General features: G+C 42.0%; 2 protein-coding genes across 3 annotated transcripts in view; one reads left to right on the forward strand and one right to left on the reverse strand.

The window, feature by feature from the left end:
* Window positions 1-5,578, reverse strand: part of LOC134466790 (DDB1- and CUL4-associated factor 1-like) — a 30,344-nt gene extending 24,766 nt beyond the window's left edge. Inside the window, exon 1 of one of the 2 annotated variants that reach the window (XM_063220669.1) lies at window positions 5,526-5,578. In XM_063220669.1, the coding sequence (XP_063076739.1) occupies window positions 5,526-5,571 (46 nt within the window). In that variant the 5' untranslated portion in view covers window positions 5,572-5,578. Of the gene's footprint in view, window positions 1-1,240; window positions 1,413-5,525 lie in introns of those variants that run through there. The other variant, XM_063220676.1, reaches the window with a different exon arrangement.
* A 625-nt stretch (window positions 5,579-6,203) lies between these two features.
* Window positions 6,204-12,200, forward strand: LOC134466808 (vesicle-associated membrane protein-associated protein B/C-like). Its single transcript, XM_063220702.1, has 6 exons — window positions 6,204-6,430; window positions 7,559-7,711; window positions 8,289-8,392; window positions 8,721-8,801; window positions 9,403-9,576; window positions 10,373-12,200. The coding sequence occupies exons 1-6, from the start codon at window positions 6,373-6,375 to the stop codon at window positions 10,532-10,534; spliced, it is 732 nt and encodes a 243-aa protein (XP_063076772.1). The 5' UTR covers window positions 6,204-6,372; the 3' UTR covers window positions 10,535-12,200.
* The last annotated feature ends 2,576 nt before the right edge of the window (window positions 12,201-14,776 follow it).

The raw sequence follows: 14,776 nt of genomic DNA on the forward strand, positions 1-14,776 counted from the left end.
AATGAATAAAGGATTCGCAGTCGACAGATGCAGCTAAACAAGGTCACTTTCATTTGGCTTGACAGCTGCATGGTGCTGCGGCTCCAGCAGTCAACAGGTGAAATGCTTGCTACTGCTCTTCATGTTGGCGGGCATGCAACCCCACAGTTCAGGACGACCCTCAGCTAAAAGTCCACCATACAACTGTTGCTGCAAAAATCTATTTTCAACAGCCGCTTCGAAAAACAAATTCCACAATATGGCAGACAGTCTACCGATTTGCTACGCATTGGTCCTTTGCAACTACATGTGGACAATCGATAGCAGGCAACACAATTGTTTTGCACCGTTCAATGGTCAACGACAAAGATAATTGTCTGAATGACTGAAATACAATCACTGTATAGAAGGCAACCTCGTGAAGTACTAAAGCGTGGATGAACCACCTGTCTACACCTAGTTCCTAAACGTCAAAATACCCAGCCCAGACTGATTCACGTCTACTCGACTGAGGCTGTTCGTTTTGGTTCCACACATTCTTGCTCACATATGAGGTTAGCAGATATCATCATGGCTAACATGTTATATCATACAAACATGTCCATTCCCACGCAAGTTTAGTACATGCTTGACCACAAAACAGACCCAAAAAGGCTAAACAAGCTAATCAGAGTGACCAAATTGACCAAGCAGCACTAAACATTCGGTCAGGGGTGGACTAATGTACTGAACAGGGGGAGTATGAAAAGATACCACTAACCCCGTCGTTAACCAGGCCGCAGAACAATACTGGGGGTATCGTTTTAATTCTGTTTTGAAATATTACTGCGGAAATAAACATAAACGGCTCCAGAGGGAAAACACACGTTTAGCCATCATCTGAATACCCAGGCCATTAGCCAATTGCCCGGCGGCTAACATGATGTGACAGGGAAACAATTCAGCTAACTGGCTAACAGACCTAACGGTGGCCAATTTAGCAGTGACACGAGAATAACATATAACACAGGTAACTTTCAGTAAAATTGTTGACACGTTTGGCGGATGTCAGTTACAAAATGTAGCAGAACACGGGTAAATGTGATAAACGTGGAACGTTGTGCAACGTTGGCTAACGCTAGTTAGCCAACAGAGGGGCTTTCGCCTGAAAGTCTATGTAGCTGAAAAGCAAGGTGGCTTGTCAACTAGAAACGTGCTAACTAGCTAACTGACTTGCAGCCTGTCCCAAATCTACTCGTGAAGTTGCTGTATTGTAGCTTACTGTTTCCTCTCGATCAGTCTTCCAACTTCACAAGCCACTCCAGGAGTGACCGCAAGGGTCTAGGGACACAGCACCGCAACAAAGTTATTTTCTGGAATAGAACACCTTGATAGTTCTGCTAATAGAAATTGCTTTATGATATCACTTCTACAGCGCTGCCGTGTGCGCCAAGGTTTATTATGGCCACCACGTTCTTTACGTCACATGTTCAGCGACAGTCGATTTCTTTACAAATCCCGCCTATTCACCCATGACCCCACCATAGAATTGCTTTGCAGGTGCAGGCTCTGAAGTCAATGACCAGAGCAAATCTATTTTATTCCTTTCAAAACAATAAAAAGGCAACGAGTAACTTCTAATCCGAACATAATGTAGCTTACCAGCCCCAACACTTTATCCCAATGACAGAATATGCTTTAGGTAAACTTTTGAATATAAAGATTTTTGAGAGAAAATGCAAAGTCCGTTCTCTCAATTTAATAGACAGTCGTGATGGTGGGCCTATTTCACTTTCTGTATAGAGCTCTATTCTACATAATATCAAACAGCAAGCAATTACCGTTTCTCTAAATACATGTCAGTAGGCCTAGTAGGCCTGGAATTAATTTATGCTAAATTGTGGGATATCCATGAGGGGATTTGAAGAAATATAGGCCTAAACTAAAACCTGTCGAATTACTTTATGCAAACTTGGATGAGGGGTTTTGAAGAAATAAAAACTAAAACATGTCCATTAAAAAAAGATAAGTTTAAAAGATAATAAGCAAGCCAATTTTGTCACTGAATATTCTGTAGGCCATGCAGTGTGCATGGGGTTTTCGCTACCTCTTTTTTTGTTTTTGTTTTTGGAGATGCCAGACCATACCATAGCACCATGATGACTACCTACCCATGACGACGTACTAGATACCAGTCTAGTCTGGGTCCTTTCCCAACCCTGCCCCATCTCTCCTCACTTTTTCCCTGTCATAATCTTCACTGTTCTACCTGCATTAAAGGCATTAAAAGCACACACATATATATATATATATATATATATATATATATATATATATTTTATTTTTATTTTTTTATTTTTTTTAAAGCAAGCGGAAAACAACAACTTGGTGAATTGCACTGCAAAATTCATCAAATTAGTACTACCACTATGACTAAAGTCACGAAAGTATGATTAAAATGCAGATTCATTTCCACTAATTTCACATGAAACGGTTTTGGATTTCCAATAGAAGGATCCTATCTGAATTCACCTAAAGGACACCTAGCAGATATTAAAGATCTATGGAGGTTGTCCTGGCACATAAGCATGACTATATGATTAAGCAAAACTGGCAAAGGCAATTAACAAAAAACAGGTCAACAGAAAGCATACTGGTTTCCGACTGACCGATATGTTGGCATGTGATTTGCTGCATGTGTGTGAAAAAGACCTAAAAAATTATATATAAATTATTATATATTTATATATATATATATAATATCTACATCTTCCACTTAACTGTAATGAGTGAGCAATTTTGGGTCATTGGGTGACAATTTTGCATTTCCTTTAACCCAATTCATGTCAGTTGTTGCCATTTTCTACCTTCTATCCACAATTGGACTTCATGATTTATTCCAAATACCCCCAGAAAAAAAGCAAGAGAAGGCACTAGCAGGGTTGGACTGTTAATCTGGCATACAGGACATTTTCCCGGTGGACCATCAGTTATCAGGGGCCAACTGTTTTTGTTTGTTTGTTTGTTTGTTTGTTTGTTTGTTTGTTTTCTTAGGGACTGGCCTGCAGTTTAGAGGAAGGATTGACCGATATATATATATATCGGTCCGATATCGGGCTGATATTTGCATATTTTAACTGTATCGTATCGGCCAATACACGTGTGGTTTTGGCCGATACGCAATATTTATTATTTTATATCATTCGGGTCACTTTATTTTTTTATTACTTGATTGTTAGACATTACTTGATTGTTAGAGTGAGTGTTTAAATGTATCAAGTTCTACCTCAATTTGATAATGTTAAAGGAATGTTTATTTTTAGCTTGAGACCTGGAATATTTGTCATTTTTTTACCTTTTTTTTTAAACCCATATCGCCCCCAAATATCGGGTATCGGAAATCGGGTATCGGCCAAGGGTGATGAAAAAAAAATCGGTATCGCATCGGACATTAAAAAACCTGTATCGGTCGACCCCTAGTTTAGAGGGGATGTCCCATTGGTCCATCTTCATTATAGACATTGGACTGAGTCAGGCAGGCATGTACTGTATGTGTGAGGGGCCAGTTTAAGCCAAAAATCCCCAGGTGTTCTCTGGTCCCAGTCCAGCACTGGGCACCAGTCCCGTCATCTTCAACATAGAATTCATCACTCAGTAATATCTATTCTGTAGCATGCTCATTCACAGAGGCATATGCCTAGACGAGGGGAATACCAGTTTAACCCTTTGAGGAATACCATCACATGTTTAGAATTTTGAGTTGTCACTGTGATGTCACAAACCCTCTGCAGGATTTCTATGGGAGCTATAGAATGCTCAGGCAAAATTCTAGAACTGGGGGAAAATCCTTACTCCTCAAAGGGTTACGAGTTGTATTTAGGGTTGTAAGGGTTGTATGTTATGCTGAAGACCAAAAGGTCATGGTCTAAATCTGCAGTGCAGTGGAACCTGATAAGCTAATTAATGCAATGTTGTGTAATACATTAGCAAGCAAAAAGTGTGGCTTTGCAGTTGCACACTGTAAATGGGAGGTATCGCTGTTTTTCAGTGGCCCGCAGGGGTTATGGCATTGAGATTTGCCATGTGAGGGCACTCAGGTTATGGGCCCACTTTTAATGGCTGAAAAGTGTGGTGTTGCTGTTGATGTATCACTCAAAATGCAGCATGAGCAGCCCTGGCCCAAGTTAACCACATAACCCCACCACAGATAAATTTCACACACTTTTTCGCATGGCTTTCCTCTGTGTCTGCATGTATCATTACCTCAACCCACAAATCAGTTAAGGTACCATCTTTTTTTTTTTACTTTTATTTACTTTTGACACCTCTGGTTAAGGAGATGGTCTTGAGGTTGAGGTTCGAATCCCACCCTTGCCTCTCCCTACACCTCTATCCATGGCTGAAGCGCCCTTGTGCATAGCACCTAACATGGCCCCAGGAACTGTAACAACAAGTACCCTGTAAATAACGGTGAGTCGCTTTGGATAAAAGTGTCAGCTAAGTGTAATGTAATGTTAAGTAATGTCATGTAATGTATGAAGTTAAGGTCTACGTATATGTGGCACTGGCCAAGTTCATGGACTGGCATGCATGTGCGAGGCTCAGTCTTTTATGCCCCTTGGCCCAAGGATAGGCTATTTGGTCACTACCACTTTGGTTGTTTCATGCTACATAACCGTAATAACGTAATAATGGGGAATTAACAGCTTTATTTGTACTTTATTGTGTTAAGCATGAAGAAATTTTCCACTAGCGTAAAGCCTGGATTTGTCTAAAGCTGGATTTCCCCTACTTATGGCAAGAAGAAAAATAACAATTTCACTCTGGGACTCCCTTTTCTCAGGACAGACTCACAAACAGTTAAGATTCTTGATATATGAGGTCAGTGAATAATCTACTGCCTTCCATAGTCCTGAACTGAAGTCACTTCCTAATTGGCTCGAGAAATGAATGGCTCATTTGTTCGAGCCAAATTGTGTCGCTTTCTGATACAGTAAAATGCTAGGGTGAGCATTTCACACCTCCAGTGTACACACAGCCCATTTATTTATTTATCTGTTTATTTATTTAATTCTAAATATAATGTAGGCTGTAAATATAGGTTTGACCTTTCCTGACCTTTGGACTAAAATGTTTATGTAATTCTCAAAGCATGTGCCCTATGGTTTTCATCTCACTGTATGCTCTTACATCATGCTAAAACACACACACACACACACACACACACACACACACACACACACACACACACACACACACACACACACACACACACACACACACACACACACACACACACACACACTTCACTGGTTAGACAATACCTTTTAACTTCAAGTCTTTTTTGTGTCTATAGCCTGCGTTTCAGACATGCTAGGTTATTACTTTTATATTCACACACGGAAAACAACAACAATGTGAAACTGTGACTACACACTCAGGATAGGTGTTTGGCTTTGGAAGTCATTCACCACTGGAAGAAAGTTTCTATTGTCACTCAAAATAGGCCTATATAAAGTAGCATGTCATTTCCTACACTTACTTGATTAACACAAACAAGATATTACCTTTTTTTGCAAAATGAGTCCTCCACATATTTGATATTCTGGACATTTTAGTATTGAAGGCATTCTAGACGATCTTCGAAATTAACAAGTCTCTTTCAAACATAGAAAATAGTTTAAGGTGGTATGCAAAGATAGCCACTATCAGCATCTACAGAAGTGGGCGGGGTTTGTTGATATTTTTGGGTGTACAAGGAAGGAAGGCAAAGCATAATCCACATCTGACCTAACAAAGTGGCCCACTTTTATGTTAATATGTCCTATTTATTTGGATGTGAATTGACAGGACAGGCATAGTTTATTAATCCCAAAAGAAAACAAAGGTATTGTTCATGTCGTGAAAAGTCTAAAGGCTAATTTATCAGCAGAATATAGACTTGTAGTGTGGACATGGCTGTTCTTCTGACAGTGTTTTTTTCTTGACCCACTGGTGTACCCCTATGTAATTGTGTGTTCAGGAATGCCACTGGTCATGTATGAGTGAAAATGCAAGAATTTACACACATGTTCAAGGGGTTAACCTTTTACCGTAACCCTTGTTTCCTTTGTAATAGTTCTACGTTCATTGTTGTCATTCCATCATAAACCCAATTTAGATTCTAGAGCGCACTTTACAGAAGTGGAATGCCAGGATGGACATGGAACAAACCATATATGACGTCACATTCAGCCTCATTCTCACCTCCTTCCTGACTCCGCACAGCTGTTGCTGGCTGTCCAAGTAGAGCAGTGTAGTGGTCGATCCCTCTAAGCCCAAGACAGGCTAATTTTAATAACTACCTTGACAGCTATATTCGTAATATCCATATAGTGTCCGTATACATCAGACAGCCTTCCGAAGCACTGGGATATGGCCAGGCAAGAACAGATCCTGCTGCTAGACCCACCACATGAGCTCAAATTTAGAGGTAAGGAAGGTTGTTAGCGAGATAGACTTGCTAGCCAGCTATCGGGGTTAGCAACGGGTAGGGCCTGTGGATGCTATCTGCGAGTCATTTTGGCCACACCAGCATTCGTACAATTCTAGGTACATCCGAAATGTGCAGAGTCAGTTACTTCGGTAAAGCACAAACGTGCATCTCGTTGACTACAGTCATGGTAATTTTTAGGGAACGTCAGGTGTCCGTGGGTGATGTTAGCTAGCTAACATTAACTAGTATCTTGCGCCCTAGTCATTGGAAATTGTTAGGTTATATCGTTGGCTAGCAATGATAGAGGGAGGCCGCGGTCATTTCGCCTGCCCCGTACTTGGTCTGTGAGTGAGACACCATGGTTCGCGGACAAAATCCCTGTTCTGATCAGATTTTAGTCTGTTGCTATTCAGGGTGCAAGGTGTCGATTGCTTCATGTATTGGGACACCGTTTATACAGAACCCTCAGCTATGCGCAAGGAAAACAGTGTTAGCATTGCTAGCAGTCTGCAATGGCTAGCCAGTTCATCAGCGTTCTCCTGTTGCCTGGTGGTGCCAGTTAGACACCTCTCTTGACAAAACCATTTGCTGCAGCTAACCTAGCCATGTCTTTGATGTTTTGATAAGACGAGTTTGAAATATTGGCTGTGATTCATTTCAATGAACATAGGCTCGTAATTTGGCGTTTATGTTGGGCCACGCACGCACACCATTGATTTTATAATGTAGCCCATATGATTATTGCAACATTTTTGTTAAAAGTAGATTGTGTTGCAACACCGGCCCATCTTAGTTTTGAACGTGTCATACGTTATATAAATGCATATTTGAACACCATGCACGATCTAATTTGAAAATGTTAAATGAGTGTCAGATAAACAAAAAAGTCTTATTCAAATCAGTGCTGTGGTGATTGATTGCTTGGTTTTTTGCTTCTTCCTTTCTTCTAGTCTGTAGGTTAGGATTCTGAATGATCAGTGAATCCTTAGAGTTAGTGGCATGGCATAGACTGCAAAAGACTGACATGACAGAAATAGGAGTTATATGCCCTGTCAATCACCTGTAGGATATGATTGTGGTGAGCTTTGCTTTATTGTGCTGGTTGGGTGTGGTTTCTTTGCATAGGTCCATTCACAGATGTCGTTACTGCAAACCTGAAGCTTGCCAACCCCACAGACCGGAATGTGTGTTTTAAGGTGAAGACCACGGCGCCGCGCCGCTACTGTGTGCGGCCCAACAGTGGTGTCATTGATGCGGGGACCTCCATCAATGTGTCTGGTATGTACTGCCTGTAACAGACACACACAGATACAACAGCTCAGTGGTAGAGAAGAAAAGCATCTGTTGTTGAACTTGAATTACTTGCATGAGTGATTTGTACCTCCACATACTGACAAATGATGATCAAAGAAAATGTGACGCAATATGTCAGATGTCCAGAATATCTATGTCAAATCAAGTCTAGTGTACTTTATTGTCAAAAAGCTATCTAATGAGGTTAGCACAGAAGTTTGAAATTGCATTTGCAGTCTCCAATGTGCAGTTGAATTAAACGTATAGAAAAGACATTGATGAGCAAACGTGCACACACACACACACACACACACACACACACACACACACACACACACACACACACACACACACACACACACACACACAATGGACAGTAACAGACTGATACAAAAACACTAATATACTAATACAGACAACAGTACAATAAATGCATACACACACACACACACACACACACACACACACACACACACACACACACACACACACACACACACACAGTAATGTATTTGGCTGCTGGTGGTAGTGGGTGATGATGAATCTGTGTTCTATTTTAAAGTAATGCTCCAGCCCTTCGACTATGACCCCAATGAGAAGAGCAAACATAAGTTCATGGTGCAGTCCATGGTGGCTCCAGTGGACATGGGGGACATGGAGGGAGTGGTGAGCGACCGACCGTGCACATTTACATTTTCCCCCTTAGGATATGATAACCTTTGACCCACCCCCCAAAGGAGACAACCATTTTGATAACAGATAATAACCCAGATTTTGCCCTTAACTTTGTTTGCCACGGTTAGGTATTTGTTTTGTTTTGATCCTCTATGATAATTTTGATTATGTTTCAATACAATATGAGGAAAATATGGGGTTTGTTGGTCAAGTGTGTCACAGTTTTTGTTCATCCTCATAGTGAATATATGGAATTTCTTTTATCAAGTAGAATATGTAGCCGTGGTGACAGGTCAGCCTGATCTCTTTCTGCCCACAGTGGAAAGAGGCCAAGCCAGAGGAACTGATGGACTCGAAGCTGAGATGTGTGTTTGAATTGCCCTCGGACAGTGATAAGGCTGTAAGTATCTTTTCACTTTTCTTTTTTCCTTTATGTCTCCTTTGGACAAAATAATAAATCACATGTCACTAGATTAGAACATATTAGATTGCTGTGAGAAAATATAATGAAACTCAAGTGCATTGTCATGATACAGACTCATAAATTAGACTTAATAAATGTATATGCTCTCGTGTTTCAACATTCATTTATTTTACTCAACATCATTTCGTTAGCTCAAGCATATGCATTGATCGAGGCAATTAATTTTACAAATGTCCATGGTTTGTCTCGCTCCTTGAATCCGTTGCAGGAAATTTTCCTTTTCCTCCCCCTATTATTTTGAGACGCATTTCTGTTACGCATTTCTGTTTATTTTTAGCTCAGCATGAGGCTTATTTGATGCGGTCTAGTCCACAGTTATTTATTAATTTGTTAATCTCATTTTCTATTTCCTTGTCAATATTATAAAATATTTATGATGTTTTTTTCTTTAGTTGTCCACCACTTTAGTGCAACTCTGTTGTTGTCTTTTAGAATTTGCGATATAAATAAAATGCCTTTTCTTCCTCTCCTCTCCTCTCCCTCTCCTCATGTCTCTCCTCTCCTCTCTTCTCCTCAGCATGATGGAGAGAGCAACAAGGTGTTGTCCTCCTCCTTGCTGAAGTCGGAGTCCTCCATGCCCAAGTCGGCCAGCGCCTCTCTGGACGACGGGGAGGTGAAGAAGATCATGGACGAGTGCAAGCGGCTGCAGCTGGAGGTGCAGAGGCTCCGCGACGAGAACCGACAGTTCCGGGTCAGCGTTCCACCTCAGACATCTCTTTTAGAACCCCCAACAATCCCCACATACCCCACCAACCCATAAAACACCAGTGCAGAACCAAACATCACTTGAGGGCCACCCAAACATCAGTCTCTAGAATACCCTGTCACTCCAAATATTAGGTTAGAACCATGTGCCATGACTAACATTAGTCTGGAACTGCCTGCCATACAACTATATAATACAACTATAGAACTGCCTGCCATCGTAAACATCAGTTCAGAACCACCGCCCCTAAACACCGGTCAAGAAATTCCCGCCATGCCAACATATCTATTTACGACCAGTACCCCAGACATCATCTTGAAAACCACACATATCAGATTACACCAGCCAAGCACAGATTAAATTACAAGGGTTACTTACTTGGATGGGTACAGTACCACCCCATCAACACCTAGTATCCCCCTCCCAAAGTGACAAAAATAGCAGGGTTGGAGGCTTCCAGCGTATTTAAATAATGCTAACAAAACATGCTATACCCCCAACCAACACTGCTCATCAACCATTGGACAACAACCTACATTTATTCATTATAGCCAATCAATATAAACATTTCCTAAAGGGTACATAAGAGACATTAATAAGAATCCGTTTTTGTTATTGGCCGAGCTTTTTTGCACAAGGCAGATGGTAATAATGTATAAATAATATCAGACTGCAGGCATCCATCAGCATTCATTCATGACAAAGCCAACACAAGCCAATAGCTATTGATGATTAACCCGAGCACTCATCCTGTCCTTTCCTTTCGTCTCCCTTCCCCCAGGAGGACGACGGGCTGAGAAGGAGGAAGACCACGTCCTCTCCCCCGATGTCAGTGGCGGGCTCGGGCGGGGCGCTGCGGGAGGAGGGCCTGAGCACCCGCGTGCTGGCCTTCTGCATCCTCTTCTTCGTCATCGGCGTCATCATCGGCAAGCTGGCCCTGTAAATAGGTGGCGGGAGGCGGGCCGCGAGCCACTGGAGCGAGCGCCCTGAAGGCGGCTGGAGCGGCAGCAGCAGCATGCGTTAAAAGGATGGAACAGACAAGATTTGGGACGGGCCAGCGGGTAGGGGTGAGGTGAGGGAGGGGGAGGGGTAGGGGTAGGGGTAGGGGGGGAGTGCCCTGTCACTGACGGCTCTTCTTCATCCATTAGATAAATTATTTAAAAAGAGAAAACATAACGATTTGGAGAGGTAATCAGTTATATATTGAGTATATAAAGTCCAGAAGACCCACACATCACAGATCTTGCCTTTTAATCATAGTGTATCCTCCTCTTCCTCTGTCCTTCCTCCTCCATCTTCCTTTCTTTGTCCTTCTACAGCTCTCTCTCTCTCTCTTCCCCACGACCCTTTTCTCTCACACACTCTACTCACCCAGATGCTCTTTTAAATCCCCATCACCATTCTCAGCCCTCTTCCCATCCCCTTCCCTCCTTCACATCTCTCTCCATCTCACCATCTCCCCCTTCTCCCCGTCCCCCCGTCCAAGCCCCCACTCTGTTTCCCCTCTTCCCTTTTTTTTGCACAAATAATTATGTTATATTTAGGGGGGGGAGTGGGGTGGGAGGACTGGGGTGATAAGCTTGTGTTAATAGTTTCTCTTTTTCTTTCTTTTTTAATTTTCTTTTCTTTTTCTTTTAAAAGATGACTAAGGTTGCCCCTTTTACATCCTGGTAAGGTGTTGTGTGTGTGTGAGTGTGTCTGTGTGTGTGTTATTGTTTGTTTGTGTGACCCTGAAATGTTGGCAGGGGTGTCAGGAGGATGGAATGCTTGAGGGAAGAAGGCTAACTGTATGTATCACCCACGGGGTTTCATTTAATGAGGTGGACGACAAACTTGTGTAAAAGAAGTGTCGTTTCTCCTGTTAAAAAAAAAAAAACACTGCACTGCACTTGTTCCGTGTTTTTTTGTTTGTTTGTTTGTTTGTTTGGTTGTTGGTGTTCGTTCATCGGCCGCTGTTCCTAACAAGAGATGGCTGAGTTCCTGTCCTCACGTTTGTTTGTTGTTGAGGTGTGCTTGAGTTCCTGTGTGGCTCCCTTTGCTGTGACAGTACAGTTCAGTGCAGGTAGGGGATTGGACGGGAGGGTGGGGGCTGCACGGGGGGGAACCCTGTCCCAGCCAATGGGCACAACCGTCATTCTTTTTGACAAGTCACACACGCTCATCCAAAGGCATAGGTTTTCACCATTGTCACTGCAATATACTTTATGGCAAAAGACTGCCCCTGAAGGCCACTCCCTGTTCCTACAGGTGGTGCGCCTCGCATACATGTACAACACAAACACCCACAGGAAAAAGAGCAATGTTTTGGGTGCCGACCGTCCATTCAAAAGTGCTCCTACTTCTACTTGGTTTCATAACATCTGCATTTGTTTGCTTCTGCATCTCATGTATACTGTAATTATTAGGCTATTTGTCCATTGTTTCTTCTTTTTTTGTATTCATATTAGCCATAAATGTAATCATGAGCTTTGTAAAGAGCTGTATGCTAATGAACTCTTCACTGTTTCTGGGGGGGCATGGAAACATTTGGGGGGTTTCCCTTGTGTTTAAAAGAAAGAAAAAAAAAGACATTAAATACTGTCTATTCCAAAGGGACCATCTAATCACTAGCTCTAGGTTTGAGTGTTGTTTTTCTTTTCCCTGAAGTTGAAATATGCATATTTGTAATTTAAAGCAGCAACGTGTTAAAGTAGGAGAATCCTTCACACTTTATCCAGTGGAGGGAGGAAGGGAGGGAGGGAGGTGGGGATGTGTTGCCAGGCCCTTCGGTGTAGCTTGGTGTTACGGTAGAGTTACAGTAGATGAACTGTTTGACATTTATGGTTGTAGTATCAAAGTCCACAACAAGGATGTGAGTTGTATGCGACTGAAAACTGCTTGCATGACCTCAACAATTCATCACAACTGTAAACAGAAACAAACAATGACCTGATAACGAAAAAAAAAAGTATGTAACTGATGTTGGGTAGAGCGTATGTAAATCTGTTTTTAAAAACCAATTTATATCTTTTCAAGTGACAGTGTATTACGGTGAAAGAGCCTGTCCAGGGACGACCATAGTTATCCAGAAGAGTTTATTACCACTTAATGGAAGGGGGAAGTTCTGTCTTAAAACAATAATAAACACTGGACCTGTCTTGAGAGAGTATAGGGAACCATTTGTAGATGGCTATTTGAATGGGTGAAGAGTGTCTGCTTGGTGCTTGTGTTGTAAGGAAAGAAGAGGGCAGCAGAAAGTCGATGACCTTGACACCTGAGACAAGGTCAATGGTATCATGTGGAGGTTAGTTGTATAGAGGAGATTCTAACAGGAAAAAAATGAGTTTCGGTGAACAGTAATCAGAAATTTAAAGGCATTAAACACTGAAGAAAAAAAGAGAAAACAACGCACATCTACTTATGTGATCTGACCATGTGGCCTCTTAATAAATTTCATGAACACGAAACAATCGTTTGTTTTGCGTAAAATGAATGTATGGTCATCAGCTACTGGGATGTATGGTCATTGTGAAACACCAACTCGGATGCATGTGACATGGCACTTTGTGTATTTTGTTCACTCACAATATGCTAATCCATTTCACTAAGATGAGTACATTGTACTAACCTTAGCTGAGGGAGACATTCTTGTCTTGCAATAGTGTTGTCAGAAATTGCCAGTTGCTGACATTGTTTCCAACCAGAGCTGGGTTTACCAATATGCCATGGTACCAGCAAAAATAGGTCAAAATATAGTCAAGAGGGCCCCATGTTCTTATCTTGCCTATAGGGCCTGCAAGTAGGTAGTGGTAAACTGATGCTGCACAACACTACTGCACACAATTAGCAACTTACCCACAATGATAAACTGAGCTTGCGGGACATCTTTCCAGTTCAAAAAAAAAAAAACTTGGCAAAAGAGTCTTGTTACCAAACAAGAGTCAAACAAAAGGTAATACTTAGGGTTTAACTCTATTAAAATAAATCCCATCCTGCTGTCTTGTAATTCACCATCATCCTGTAAATGAGTGAGAATATTAACATGCAGTAATTTTTGGAGCCATTTTGCCCATACACTGGGCTCAACTATACCAATTAACCACTACCTACCTATTACTCTAGAATGAAATAAAGCATTCAGGCTCATTGAAATCAGAATGTCCATTTAATAAATCAGCAAGATCATACATCACTTGCGATCATGATTGGGAATTACTGTTTTAATGTTACACAATTGTGCCAAGCCTGCTTGGTGTACAGTTTAAGGAGTGACCATTCTTCTGTTACTTAGGGGCACAGAGCAGGAACGGGCATAGGTGGGAGAAAGGGACAATCGGGTTGTAGGCCGAGGGTTGCTGGTTTGAGTCCTCCACTATCCCTTGTGCTGTATTCATGCCACGGTGCTCTCCCTTCCTCCTCTGTGCCTAACATACTGTGAGTGCGTTTCAATATGCGACCTTGCCTCCTCCACTTGCGCTTGTCTCCTCGTCCCGCCTCGTGGCCCCTCCTCCGTGGAGAAAACGATAAAGTTTCCCAGCTGTCAGCCTAGCCACAACAACTTTTGAGGGACTGTTTTTCATTCATCATCCCAATTGCAAATGAGAAAAAGACTCTACAATTGAGCTTTTGCAAGATATTGAAATATAATGCTGTTGTCAGTGATGTCATCATGACGAGAAGCAAGTGGAGGAGGCAAGGTCGCATATTGCAACGCACTCTGTGAGTAAGCATGGCACTGTCCTCACAATCCGCTCCCCTCGGTGGGGCGGGCAGCTCTGAATGGGCCCCGCCCAATACATTCAATGTACTGAGGATCAATTAAGTCTGCGCCCCCTTTCCTCCCTGGGCTCGGGACAGCTGACCTGCTTGTATGGGCGAGGCATGAATGCGTTTTCACTGCGTACTGTGTGACCATGGCAAATACTTATGCTGATTCTTCTTCACCTCATCTGTCTATAAAGTATGTAGTTCAAAACAGTACAGGGTGGATACTGTAGGTGACCCCTGATCAAGTCTCCAGTAACCCCCAAATGGGCAAAAGAAATAGCTGTCTTGATATTAATATAGCCTATGTACCTACCTGTATTACCTTCATTAGTGATCACAGTGTAGATGAACCAAAAAAAAACCCACCTGGGAAAGTCAAACTCCCATTGTCATTGAGACACAGTACACAGCACACAAGTGGACACAAAGAAATTGCTTT

The sequence above is a fragment of the Engraulis encrasicolus genome, chromosome 2 (assembly GCF_034702125.1).
Source record: "Engraulis encrasicolus isolate BLACKSEA-1 chromosome 2, IST_EnEncr_1.0, whole genome shotgun sequence".
NCBI classification, from domain to species: Eukaryota; Metazoa; Chordata; class Actinopteri; order Clupeiformes; family Engraulidae; genus Engraulis; species Engraulis encrasicolus.

Bases quoted from the DNA above. Each gene is read 5' to 3' on its own strand.
- LOC134466808 (XM_063220702.1), top strand. From the start codon at position 6,373: ATGGCCAGGCAAGAACAGATCCTGCTGCTAGACCCACCACATGAGCTC. The intron at 6,431-7,558 runs GTAAGGAAGGTT...TTCTTTGCATAG, and splicing joins ACATGAGCTCAAATTTAGAG to GTCCATTCACAGATGTCGTT. The intron at 9,577-10,372 runs GTCAGCGTTCCA...CCCTTCCCCCAG, and splicing joins ACGAGAACCGACAGTTCCGG to GAGGACGACGGGCTGAGAAG.